At 46.0% G+C, this 13,827-nt stretch overlaps 1 protein-coding gene across 1 annotated transcript in view; it reads left to right on the top strand.

Annotated features, from left to right (window-relative positions):
• CCDC60 (coiled-coil domain containing 60) overlaps positions 1 to 13,827 on the top strand; it is a 164,238-nt gene that overhangs the window by 110,221 nt on the left and 40,190 nt on the right. The window contains exon 3 of the mRNA XM_065903789.1: positions 4,952 to 5,122. Coding sequence (XP_065759861.1) covers positions 4,952 to 5,122 — 171 coding nt within the window. The remainder of the gene's footprint in view (positions 1 to 4,951; positions 5,123 to 13,827) is intronic.

The following is a 13,827-nucleotide window of genomic DNA, read 5'->3' on the forward strand; positions in this document are numbered from 1 at the left end:
ATGGGCCAGATGTGTGGGTAAATCTAACAACCAGAAAGGACTCTTGACCTCATAGAAAATACCAGAAAATTGCTCAGCTTATCAGATATGCTATCAATAGATACTTCTCTGAGGGGCTATTAATTACCTTATGCCCCAAGTTCTGTTCCACATCATCTCTTCTCGGGTCTGAGGCATTATTTTCTCAGTGCCATATTTTGTCATATCTAATAGGCCCATTTTTCACATTTTAACATCTCTGTACTGGAAATGCAACATATGGTCATGTCTTGATTGACTTGGCATGGGTTTTTCCTTCTTTGTGGTTCATAAAATAATGTCATGTCTTATAACAAATGATGTATCTGTCAGCTATTTTCACCACAATGCTGTGTAACATGTGTAATGCTACCCTGAAACTCAGTGATTTTCAGTTAAGTATTTCTTCCTTGCTCATGCATCTGTGGGATAACTGGGATTTGGCTGACTTAGGTTGAGATCAGCTGGTTCAGATATGTTCCATGACTTTTTTATTCTTCTGGGGTCAACAAAATAGTGGGTTTTGTTCTTGTCATGGACCCAACTGAGCAAGCTTATTTCAAGCTTCCATTCAAGTCATGCCTGCTAACACCCCATTGGCCAAAGAAGTCACATGGTGAAGCTCAAAATCAGGATGCTGGGTGTACATTCCACCCCTGAATGTAGGGAAGCGGGGAAGTGGGGACAGAGAGTATCCCGTGAATGATGACCTAATCTGCCGCAGGTGGTGACTTGGATTGGATTGAACATGACCTAAAGAAGGAACATGTACACCCCCAGTTTCTCTTCTGAGGGCCTAGAGGTGAACCCTGTGCAATAAGAACAGCCCAGAGATACATAAACTTGAAGCTTTAAAGCTCCCTACTGAATAGTCTGGTGTTTGCAGCACATGCAGATGGAGAAATTCCAGAATCAGCCCTGGGGCTCCCAACCCTTGCTTGCTGCTTTCCAGCCACTATGACCCTCATCGTTCACTTAACCTCTTCCTTCTGTTTTCTTAACTGCAGATCACATCACCCTCTCAGGACTGCTCAATGAGTTGACAGTAGTAATCATAGTACCCAATCATTGAGTCCTAAGTATAAGACACTACGCTAAGCTCTTTACATCCGCTGTCTCATTTAACCCTCCCAGCAGCCCTTGGAGGCAGGAAGGACTTTTTTCCTCATTTGGAGGTGGAGAGACTTTCAGAGAACTTTAAAATCTGCCTAAGCAGGTAACAGAGACCCTATCCAGAGGCTGCCCCTCCAAGCCTCAGCACCGCATCCACTGGCTCTCAGGTCAGAAGGTGCTTGGAGGGAAACCCACCCCTTCAGTCTGACTCAACTGAGACCCAGGAGACTATTCCTATTGTCATACTGCACATTTTTCATTCATCAGCTCACACAGACTCCCATACAGAGAACGTGTGTCTCTTAAATGTAAAAACCTTCTCCACTGCATCAGTGAAGAGGAAGTGGCTTTGGGTGGAGGAAACTTTCCATTCTAAAATCTGCTTCATCCCCTGCTTGCCTGATGCAGTTAATTATTTGCCTCCCCATTGTTCCTCTTACAATGTTAGCCAGGAGAGTTTTACATTGTGGGAAGCAGTGAGCAGGAGGCACCGGGTGAGTGGACTTAAAGGAGGAAACTGCTCTTCCTGCAACTACCTCCCTTCTTGCAAATAGCCTGGTAATCAGCAATAATGATGAAGAAAATAGAAGGAACATGCAAGGGAATTAAACAAGAATTTGATAAAATATTAAGCAGTTTTAAATGGGCTTCCACAGTAGCAGGGGTGCACTTCATAGCACGTGGAATGAACACCCAGCAGTCCTGAAGTTCCCAGAATAGGCTGGTGGGTCTGACCTGAGGGCCCAGACACCTCCCCCGCCCCCACCACACACACACACACACACACACACACACACACACACACACACACACACACACACACACACACACACACACACACACACACACACACACACACACACACTACCCCTGGCCACCTCTGTTCATCTCTCAACCAGTTCTTTCCAGAGGATCTAACAGCTGGGAGTCTGGCTGCCTTGCTTGACAGAAGCTGCAATTCTACCAGAAAACTTGCTAGATTCCTCAAACTGGCCACCACCAACTCCCCTAGTCTCTTCTGTGAGTTCACCAGTAAGACAGGCATTTATCAATTCCCATATCCAGAGGTGTGTCGCAGACTTGGCTTTTCACAATGTCCTCCATATTCAGATCCTTGAAAGAAATCTCTTCCTCTTCCACCTGGAATGGCTAGGCATTACCCAAACAGCTTTTCGACGTCTCATGGTCATTGGGAATCACATGAGGGATTGTGTTTCCCTCTTTGCATTGGCTTCTAGGATGCACAGGGCCAAATCTGTGTATTAGCTCGTGTGTCATGAGATTTGATATTTGTCTTACCTGACCTTGTTTTCTTATTTGTCATGTCTCCTGCCCTTCTCACTTTTTAAATTGTCTGCCCCTAATCCTTTTTGGAATAAGGGCATAAACAAGTCAAATAAATTTGTTGCCAAACTCTTAATCTCTACTTTTGTAGAAATAAGGTAACTTAAATATAGAGGTGGAGTCTGTGAATTCTTTGAAGATGTGTCCTTCTTTGAAATACCAGTGCTTGAACAGAACTTGACACATTGTAACTGCCAAGCACAGACTCTGTCGCAAAATAGGTGTCAGCTCAGGGCTTGGCACATAATACTCAAGCCCCTTTTATTTGCTGTGGCATGGATCATCAGCCTGTCACTTATTATAAAATTTATAAGAATTTCGTTAACCTTCGTAGTCAAAGAAAACAGTTAGGCTGTTCCATGTGTAGGCTTAAATATTTGATCATACTGTACTTAGTTTGCTAGGGCTACCATAACAAAGTACTACAAACTGGGTGGCTTAAACAACAGAAATGTGTTGTTTCACAGTTCTCGAGGCTAGAAGTGCAAGATCAAGGTACCAGCAGGGCAGGTTTCTTCTGACTCCTGAGAGAGAAACTCTGTTCCATGCCGCTCTCCTAGCTTCTGGTGGCATGCTGGCCATCTTTGGCATTCCTTGGCCTGCAAAGCATCCAGGCCTTCACTGACCATGAGTTCAAAACGGCACTAGCCCTTCTGCCAGCCCTGTCTCTCTCTCTCCCTGTCCCTGCTTCACGCTCCTCCCAGTACTTAGCCTGTCACCTACAGTTCACTGCTTGTTTCGTGTCTGTCTCCATCCCCTGGAACAAGAGCTTCATGAGGACCAGGATGCTGTGAGCTGTTTCGTTTGCTGCTGAATCTTAGCACCCAGAGTAGCTCCTGGTACACAGTGGGTATTCAGTACCTCTTTGTTGAATGGTTAATAATGATGCAGCTGTTTAGGCAAACACACACATTTGAAACTGGGTGTGAATTAATGCAATGACGAGTCTGACTTCATTGTTGTAAAATTTATTTCTGATTGAAGGATAATTGCTTTAAAATATTGCTTTGGTTTCTCATTCTAAGGAGATTGGCTTGCCTTTTTGGAGGTCTGGAGTCTTCAGCTGTCATTTAGAAGTGGTTCTGTAGGAGTTGTTCCATATTCTCATGAGTTTTTGATGTATTTGTGGGGAGGCAGGTGATGTCCCCATCTTACTCTCCACCATCTTCTTCCATTCTTCTGACTTCATTGTGTGACTGTTGACAGCTTTTGCGCTGCCCAACCCCCCTTCCCTCTGCCCCACGTCAGGGTGAGCTAATAAGAAACCCAAGGTGCTCCTTGTTTGTTTCTGGAGAGTTCAGTCCCCACACAAGCAAAGGACCCCTCACTCCAGCCCCACTCCCACAAAACCCTAAGCCACCCCTGCTCTGCCCAGAAAGCCTCACAATGTGAGTTGTGTCATTTTATACCTTTGTGCTGTGTGTATGATGACCGTCTTGACCTCTGAACCAAATTCTGAGCAAAGAGGCTCCATGAAGTAACATAATCATGAAATAGTGGTTGCTGTCATGCCAGCCCCAGCTCCCAGATTAGCTCTGCATTTGCTTTGTTTGCGCCACATCAAGAAAATCCTCTTTTGTGGAATTGAGGGGTTGCACATGGTTACGGTTTTTCTATCAGCTTATCTGGCAATCTCAGGGTGCTCTTTGATGAGTGGATTCAGAAGCTTGAAAGTGAAACAGAGGAGCATTTTTGTTTCAAATACGAATTCCACCTCACATCAACTGCTTGCATCCCTAAACTTAAAAGCCCAAATGGACAATTCAGGGCCAGTTGTGTATAATCTGGCTTCACTGTGTTCCACCAGGTACACAGTCATTTGGTTTTGCACAGTTTTATGCATGAGGAACCTGAGAGATTATTTTGCTGTGACAAGAATGTGGCTGGACAGGTGACACCTGATCCTTGCCTGCCAAATTTTTGTGAAAATTTCAAATTGTTCCTATGAGATAGATGCTATCATTAACCCCATTTTAGAGATTAAGAATGTGGCACATAGCATAGAAACTCAGAAAAGTTTACGGGCTGAGAAGCAGAGTCTACACTTAGGAAAAGATTGCCAGTGGCCTTCCAGTGACATATGTGTATGGAACTCGACTACCACATGTTGTTGAATATAAGACAAACCATGACAAACAAAACAAATAAAAATACTGCCAATTAAATCAGTCCTCCAGAGTGTGAATTGTTATTCTCATTTCATAGTACCTAGCAGAGTGCCCAGCACATAACAGTCATTCAGTAAGTATTTGTTGAGTGGTGGGACCCAAACCTGGAGAGGTTAGGTAATTTGTCCAAGGTCTTTGGTAGGAGGTGGTCTTTGATAGAATTCAAGCTTAGGGTAAGTAACTCTGTGACTTTGGAATTCTAAAGATAGGAAGTCTCCTCCTACTGGGCCTGAGAGTGTCCTTCAGTTAATTGTCGGTCCCAAGATAGTAAGATATTGCCCATCTTCCTCCCTCTTTCTTTTCTTCAGCACCTTAATTCAGTGGGTGAAGATTGGCCGTGGATACTTCACCATCCTGAAGGAGGAGAGTGCCTTGAAAAAGAAGCAGCAACAATTGGAGAAACTAAAAGAGGAAGAAAGAAATAAATTCCAACCAGCCAAAATGCTGTCAGATATCCAGTATGGGGATTTTGTTCTGCCGTAAGTAGACCTCTGTTGCTGCAGCCCAGTGGTCTTGGGAAGGACCATTGAGAAGGAACACTGGCTGGTTGCGTTGAGGGGTGGCAGATGTCTCACATGGGAAGCCCCTTCTTAGGATGGTGTCTGATGATTTCTTTCAATCTGACTCAACCTACTTCACCAGCCTCACCTTTTGCTATTCGGTGATCTTCTACTATACCATGTCTGTTCTCGTATCCAGAGCCAAGAGCCAACCAAGAAATCTTGTAGGTCCCCAGATGTGCTTTTTTCCCTCTTCTTCTTCTCAGTAGGCTTATCCCTACTTCTAGGTATTTTCCTGTCCTGTTTCCTGGGCCTTAAATGCTGTTCCCTACATCCTCTCCCAGCTAAAGTCCTACTTATTCATTATCCTTACAAGCTCAGCTTAATTGCCACCCTCTCCTGCAGCTTCTCAGATTTCAGCCCCACCACCTCCAAAACCCATTCTGAGCTCTTTTGAGTTCCCATACTGTGTTTGTATGCTACTTTGTTTCATTACAGATTAATATCCCTGTTCTAGACCTTCTCCTGAAACCTGAGATCCTAGTTCAGTGTCCACCCAAAGCAAGTGAACCAAAACAAAAAAGTTCGTTGTGGTTTGTTGAATACAGTAGCCTCCCTCTTTTTGTAAAGGTCTCTCCTCTGGTTGGCAGAAGACCATCAACAGATGGAAAGCGTCCCCTAAGTCCCAAACTGTGACACCAACGTTCATGGATTGTGCCATTCTGCAGAAACAAGCTCTGGGGATACTTCACCTGGGCAGAGCGAACAAGGCATAAATCAGGGATGGGAAGGAAATGCTACAGCAGGAAGAGAGGAAGTGTTGGGTTGGCCCCAGTTTTCCATAAGATGTTATGGGAAAAACCTGAATGAACTGTTGACCAACCCAATATATATGGTAGAAATGGCCTGCCACTGCAGCCATTGTCTGGTTAAAGCAACGGGCTCAGCCCTGGCTCCACATTAGAGTCACCTGGATGCTTCTCAGACCCATTACATCAGACTCTCTGGGGTGTTACCTGGACATAGCCTTTTTCCAAGCTCCCCTAGAGAATTCCCATGTGGAGCCAACGTTGAGAGTTACTGTGCTAGAGTTGACTTCAGGAACCCAAGTTGCCGTGTTGGTGCCTAAGGAGGAAATGGGATCCCCAGCAGATGGTCCCTTTCTTCTGCACCGCTTCCCAGATTCTGTTCTTCACAATCTTTCTGACCCAAAGATAGAGCCCGTATCTCTTATGTCTCCTGCATTGTCACATGGATTCTTTACCCCTCCACTGGAGAGCCCTCTTAACATAAAGAAATATGAATGTGTGCATCTTAAAAGCAGTAGTCCTATCAGTGGAATCGCACAGTATGGGACCTTTCTGTGTCTGGTGTCTTTCCCTTATCATAATGTTTTGAGGTTCATCCCAAACAGAAAGCAGACCGGTGGTTACCAGGGGTTGAGGAAGTGGGGCAGATAGAGAGTGACTGCTTAACGGGTGCAGTGTCTCCTCTGGGGCTGATGAAAATATTTTGGCACTAGATTCAGGTGATGGTTGTAAAACCATTGGTTCAAATCCCATTGAATTCAGCAACCTTTGAAACAGTTAATTTTATGTTATGTAAATTTCAGCTGAAAGGGGAATAAAGGGAGTTCTAGTCTGGCAGGCCCTGGAGTGGGGGTGGGGGTCGGGCTGGACAGTAGTGGTTGCCAATCCTCTTAAAGCTCGAGGCTCCCTGTGACTGTTGGGAACCCTGAGTGTGGACCCCGAGGGGCTGGTATAGTTCTAGTCACCTTCCCCCTGAAAGTGTGGCCCACCTTATTTTAAGGAAGGTCTCTCTCCTCTTTGATTCCTCATTTGTGCAGACTTTGTTTTCCATCCCCCTTGCCCTGTGAAGCTGTCAGAAGGAAAGTTAACCTTTTATTGCTTTACAAACATCCTTAGGACCAAAGCGGCACTCAGGCTGCTTCACCTTTCCAGTGGTCTCCCGTCTTACTCCAGTTTTGGCTAAGAGATTCCCACTTTGTTGTTGGCTCTTTGCCACTTTTTAAAAAAGAATATTTTGTCCAACATTTTTTTGGTTATTTATACCCAAAGGGTTGGTCTAAATAAACTAGCCTACCATTTGTGCATTTAAGAGGAGAAAAAATATCTGTGACTTACAGCCCCCACCCACATACCTTCCAGGTAGTGACCATCCCAAGGAGAAGCTGCCTTTGGCGAGCAAAGGGTATTCAGGTGAACACACAGATACCGAGGGAGAGCAGAAAGGCTTCCCAGATAGATAGAATGCAGACATTCCGCAGACAGGCCAAGGGTGTGAGGAGAAGGGACCCTTCAGAAGAGAGAAGAGCGGAAGGGCAGCCATCACTGGGTAAGAACAGAAATATCTAATGAGGGCTTTTATAAGGCTTTGCCTCAGAGTGTGAGATGTAAGGCCTTCCCTGGTGGCTCAGCAGCCAAGAATCCACCTGCAGTGCAGGAGATTCAGGAGATAATGGGTTCAGTCCCTGGGTCAGGAAGATCCCCGGGAGGAGAGCATGGCAGCTCACTCCAGTATTCTTGCCTGGAGAATCCCATAGACAGAGGAGCCCAGTGGGCTACAGTCCACAGGATCACAAAGAGTGGGACACGACTGAAATGACTAAGCACACATGCATGTGAAATGTAAATCTAATTCTCAGTTTCCCCACAAGACCTTCAGTAAAATATTCATGGCCCCTTAGTGCATTATGGTCTCAGACCTTTATCTTGGCTTCCCAGCGAGTGTAGGGGTGACAAGGGGGACAATCTCGACCCTGGCCCAGTCTCATTGTACAGCCAGCCATTTATGTATTGAAGACCTACTGTGTGCAGGCCTTCTGATGGCACGAAGATGTGAAAAGGGTGTACGAACAGTCCCTACCACACATGATGCAACAACACAACACCATGGGGTACACCCAAAGTTCTCCGAGGTGTGCCTGTGAAAGAAGAATACTCCTCCCACGTGTTCCTCCTTTGCTCTCGTGCCATGATCATGCTCACACTTCTGACACCAGATGTGTGGGTTTCTCCCCCACACCAGGCAAATGTCTGTGACACCAGTGGGGTGTCCCACCATCCTATTCAGTTCTGATGCTTTCCACGTGGAGTTAGCATCAGAGCCTACAGGTTAAGGGTTCAGTCCCACAAGGTGACCCCCCACATCAGATGCCAATCATTAGTCCCAGGTTGTCACCTGTACTTCTGATCAGTCAGCTATAAGTCGGGGTTCTCATGACCTCCTCTTTGAGTTTGATCATTTTCTAGAGTGGCTTATAGAACTCAGGGAAACACCGACTTACATTTTCCTATTTCAGTTCAGTCTCTCAGTCGTATCCGACTCTTTGCGACCCCATGAACTGCAGCATGCCAGGCCCATTTATTATATAATAAAGAGTACAGATGAGCACCCAGATAAAGTAAATAGGGTGAGATATGGGAGGGTCCCAAGCACAGGCTTCTGTTCCCGTGGAGTTGGAGGGTTTGCCATCCTCCTGTTACTTGGGTGTGGTTACCAACCCAGAAGGTCTCCAAACCCTGTACTTCTGGGATTTTTATGGAGGCTTCATCACATAGGCATGAACTATCATGAACTCAGTCTCTAGCCCCTCTCCCCTTCCCAGAAAGTTCCCAGCTTCTAGTGGCTCAGTCTTTCTGGTAACCAGTCCCTATCCTGAAGCTATCCAGGAGCCCACTAAGAGTTGCCACATTTGAATAAAAAGACACCCTGGTCACCCAGGAAATCCCAAGAGATTTGGGAACTCTGTGTCATGATCCAGGGTATATCACCAAACATTAGAACAAGAGCTGCTCCTGGTGCTCTTGTATCACTTAGGAAATTCCAAGAGTTTTAGGAGCTCTGTGCTAGGAACTGGGGGCAGAGACTGATATATATATATATATATATATATATATATATATATATATATATATATATTTCCATTATTTAGCAGTGTCCAGCCCCTTCAGTTTTGGAGGTGGAAAGGAAATCAGGAAAGAATTCCCCAAAATGTGGCTTTTGAGCAGGACCTTCAGTGCTCAGTGGGAGTTTGTTGGGTGACACTACCCTGCTGTTTCAGTTCACCACAAATCCTGCAGCCAGCATGCCTGCTTAGAAAGGCCAGGGCTGGAGGAGGAAGCTGTGATAGTGTTTATCTTTTGCCAAAAATCAGAAATGTGATTTTCAAAGTGAAAAAAGAAAAGCAAGCAATCCATGGCCTGAGCCAGCACCATCCAGCCAACTCAGTGGGCCCCGGTGAAGCGTCCTCACAGGACCTTGAAGGGGCACAGGATAGACAAAGCCACTCAATGAATTGAAGGAGTCTCACCCTTTCTGTAAAGGTCCCAAGAGCTCAGAGCAAATCTTGCCCATAGTGTCACCTGAGAGCCCAGTGGCACTCTTTGAATCTGGTAGCTCCAGTGACACTAGCCAGCTGGCAGCCTTTCTCTAGAATAAAGAGAAGGAATGAACTTGTGGCTCTTTTCTGGAAGAGCTTTTTTCTCAAGTTAACAGGCACACGGACAGGCGCTGGGGAAGGTGGCCTCTGTTAAGGACCCTTCTGTGACCATTTCAATAGTTCAGTTATAACTTTTGCATATGGTCATTAATCCATGGTTGCAGAACATAATCCTTCCCTCTCCAATCCATGTTTCGTGTGCATGACATGGTTTATTTAAAGTTTAATAAGTTTAAATATGCATGAGATCTTGCCTCTCATAGACATTGGTCTGGTTATGTCTTACCCAGTGGATTTTATAAGCTGTGCAATGCTGGTTATTAAAGTAAAACTGGAGGCTCTTATTGCACATAGCCATCAGATGCAGGTGGGGAGGCAGGTGTTGTAAAATAGCACTAGGAGATGATCCATACCAGCACGAAGTAGTGGGTAAGAGCCCAGGACTGAGGTTCAAGTCCCAGCTTTGCCCATAACAGCTGTTTAAATTTGGGCAAGTCACTGCGCCACCCTGAGCCTCCTCTCTCTACACCCTTATGGACCTTACCAAGCTCTCAAATTTATTGTGAGGATTAAATAAAATAATGCTTAACATAGAGCCTGGCATATGAGACATACCTAGTAATTACTAGCTGTTATTACACAGTGAAATGAATTTGATCTCCCTGGGCCTCAATTACCTACAACCCTCAGATCTATGGCTAAAAATCTCAATTTCCAGGCAGGCTAGAAAGTATCTCACATCTAAGAGCTATGTTCTGTAAATATAATTCCAATCACAGAATTATCAAAAATACAAGTGTTCATTTAGAACTGCTTTTTTAACACAGTATTTGATCCTGTGCATTATAAAAGCAAAAGGGATTAAAAAGAATTATCCCCCCCTCTCCCCATCACCACTCCCCCCCTCCCCACCAGATCTAAGGCCATAGGGTAAGTTCTTTCAGACCAAAGTTTTAAGTCTGACAAACTATGTAGGGAAGAAAGAAAATCAAGCATGTCCCCAAAGATTCCTGCCTGCAAGCAGTCTTTCTCACTGTGTTCAGTGACCTCATTTCTCAGCTGCAAATTCAGCTGAAAAAGGTGAAAAACACAACAGGTAGAATTTGTCTTATTATTGCAGTTGAGAGGACACATAAAACAAGAAATTAAGGAATGTAAAAGCTAGGTTAATTTCCACATATTCCAAACTACTGGGGTACTCGGTGGAGCCAGTAAGACTGCGAACACCAACGTATTGGTTTGTGGTTTCCTCAGCTCTAGGGCTGAATTAAGAGCCTGTGGAAATGGAAATCAGGGGACCTAGATTCTGCTCCTATTTATTTTTTTGGCATGCCTTGTGACTTGCGAGATCTTAGTTCCCTGCCAAGGGATTGAACCCCTGCCCCCTGCATTTGGAGCACAGAGCCTTAACCACTGGACCACTGGGAAAGTCTCCTTACTCTGGTCTGACTCTTTAGTTAACTCTGTGACCCCAGGATTGTCCTCAAAGTCCCAGGAGGAAGGTAATTTCCTAGTGGGTGCCCCCACTTCACCTCTTCTGCTTCCCTCCGTCTCCTTTCCCCATGCTAAGCCAGGGTGATCTTTCCAAATGTAAACTGCTGCCAGTTTAAAATCCTCAAAGGCCACCGTTCTTTATAAGATGAGGACTGGAAAAGTCTGAGCCGAGGTTGCGAGGCTCTGGACAGCCTGGCCCTCGGCTTCTCCTCCAGCCACACTTTCCCCCACCTTGCCTCCTCCACAGGGCCTCTCACCCCACCCTCTGCCTACTTAATTCCCATTCAACCTGCAGCTCTCGGCTCAATATTTACTTTTGTTCCAGTTACTGTTGCTGTGAGCAACCACTCCAAAACCCATTAACTCAAGACAACAAACATCTATTTCACTCACACATCTGCCATTTGAGTGAGGTTCAGGGCGGAAGGATCATCTACAGAACCAGCTGGGGTGGCTCAGAGTGAGTGTCTGTTTCCGAGAGGGCTCATCCATGTGAGTGGCACCTTGGGGCGGCTGTCACTCTGAGCTCGGCCAGGACTGAGACAAGCAGCCTTGGTTCTCTGCCCAGGAGGCTCTTCACAGGCTTCCCGCCTCCCTCCACCAGCATGGTGGTGGCTAGGAATTAAGAATGAGCCTCCCAAGACATAGAACAGAAAAGCTGCCAGTTCCTGGAGCCCGGGCCCAGAAATGGGCATCATACCGCTTCTGACATGTCCTGCCGGCCCAGCCATTCACAGAGCCAAGATTTCAGGGAAATGGGACTATATATTATAAAGCCACCTTCCCACTGAAAGAGACTTGGGGCATATATTTCTAAATTGATACAGCTCCCTCCGGACAGTATTCCCAGACTCAGTTTGAGTCAAATTCTGCTTGGGTCTGTCCGAGCACCATTCACGCTCCCACCGAGTCTTGTCACAGCTCTCTTTGCGTGAAGCCCATCTCCCCCATGAGGCTCTAAGCTCCAGAGGGGAGGGCTGGTTCTGTCTCCTCCATCACTGCACCCACAGCCCCCGGCACAGAGAGGTTTGATAAATGTGGGTAGACATGAATGAATCAGGGAACCTGTCAACGATTCAGTCAATGTTTAAGTGCTCAGGCTGAGAAACTACAAGGCTTTAAAGGAGCACGCAGGTAGCCTGAATACGCAGGGCAGGCTGGGAGTGAGATGCCAGGGGCTCTTAAGTCTCAAGCAACCCAAGGGGCACCCACCTCCTGCACAGGTGGGCATTGGTCTTGATCTTGGACCCCGCCCACCTCTTACCCAGAGTGGCAAGAACTTTAGTCTTTTAGTCTTTAGTCTCCATCTTTGTGTGACATCTCCCAGTTTTAAAATATAGACAATTGATTCCATTATGCACACAGTAGGCTTATTAAGATGTGGTCATGGGCAAAAAATATATGCCCTATGACTCAGGCATGCCAAAATTCAGGGGAAAAAAAGATTGTTTTCTCTGACTGAAATGACTTGCTCCATAATGTTGCTGAAAAAAAAAAAAAACTTAACTATGTTATTAAAGGTAGCTTAATATTTTTCACTTTTTGAAGCAGTCTTTTTCAGACAAGTGTCTGTCTGGGCTGATTCACTTCTCTGTAAGCATCATGTCCCCTCCCTTCCTGTGATGGTTTTGGCTTCAGAGGAAGCCCCTGTGTTCCCTGTGAGGCAGGGAATGGGCTTTGGAAGAGGTATGCCTGGTCATGGCTGATCTTTGGGGGCACACTTGTGCCCACTTCTAAAGTTCGAGATCCCCACATCTCATGGCCGATTCATCCAACTGGTGAGTCAGCAGTCTAGAGGGTTGGGAGAAATTCCTTTAAGGAAAAGACCACAATCGAGAACCACTGACTCCAGGCAGCTCTTTCCCTGTGTCCATCCTGTTGATTTCACTTCTCACCATCCCCGTTGATAGGACCCCGGCACAGCTCTCTCCAGCTGAAATTATCGCAGCACTTCTCATCTGTCTCCTGGCCCTCTTCCCCTGCCATCAGTCATTCTCAAAACAGCAGCCAGAGGGCTCCTCTGTAAGAGGTCACATCATGTCTTGTTTCAGCTCAGAATCCTTGACTGTCATTCACAGAAAAGGCCAGGGTCCTCACACTGGTCTGCAAAGCCCCTGTTCTCTCTGCGTCCCTCCCTCTCTCCTCTTTCTGTTGCTCACTCCACTCCAGTCACCCGTGCCTCCTTGCCATCTCTAAAACATACTCCCACCTCAGGACATTTACACCTGTCACTGCCTCTCTCCAGAAGGCTCTGCCCCAGACGGATGAATGGCTCACTCCCTTCCACTGCAAATTCTTATCAAATGTCACCTCCTCAGTCATGCCTGCCCCAATCATTCCGTTTAAGATTGCAGACCCTAGCTCTCACAGCCCTACTGAACTCCCTTCTCTTTTATTCTCCCCATAGCATGTATCGCTTACTAGTGGGAGTGAGGGGCTGGGGAATGGGTCAGCAAACTCCAGCCCCTGGGCCCCCAAGCTGGTTTGGTAAATAACGTTTTATTTAAACCTTGCCATTAACTTACTGTTTACATCATCAGTGGCTTTTATGCTACTAAGTAGTCAAGATATGGACTGAATGCCCCATAATAGCATAACTGTTTGTCTAGCGGGATAAGAAAACATATCCAACCCCTCATCTATTATATCAGTGTACCACACAGCTGCCCAACTGATCTTATGTGTTCTCTCTGCTCGTTCACAAGAACAGATGCTCCATGGGAGAATG

The sequence above is a fragment of the Muntiacus reevesi genome, chromosome 13, assembly GCF_963930625.1.
Source record: "Muntiacus reevesi chromosome 13, mMunRee1.1, whole genome shotgun sequence".
Taxonomy (NCBI): domain Eukaryota; kingdom Metazoa; phylum Chordata; class Mammalia; order Artiodactyla; family Cervidae; genus Muntiacus; species Muntiacus reevesi.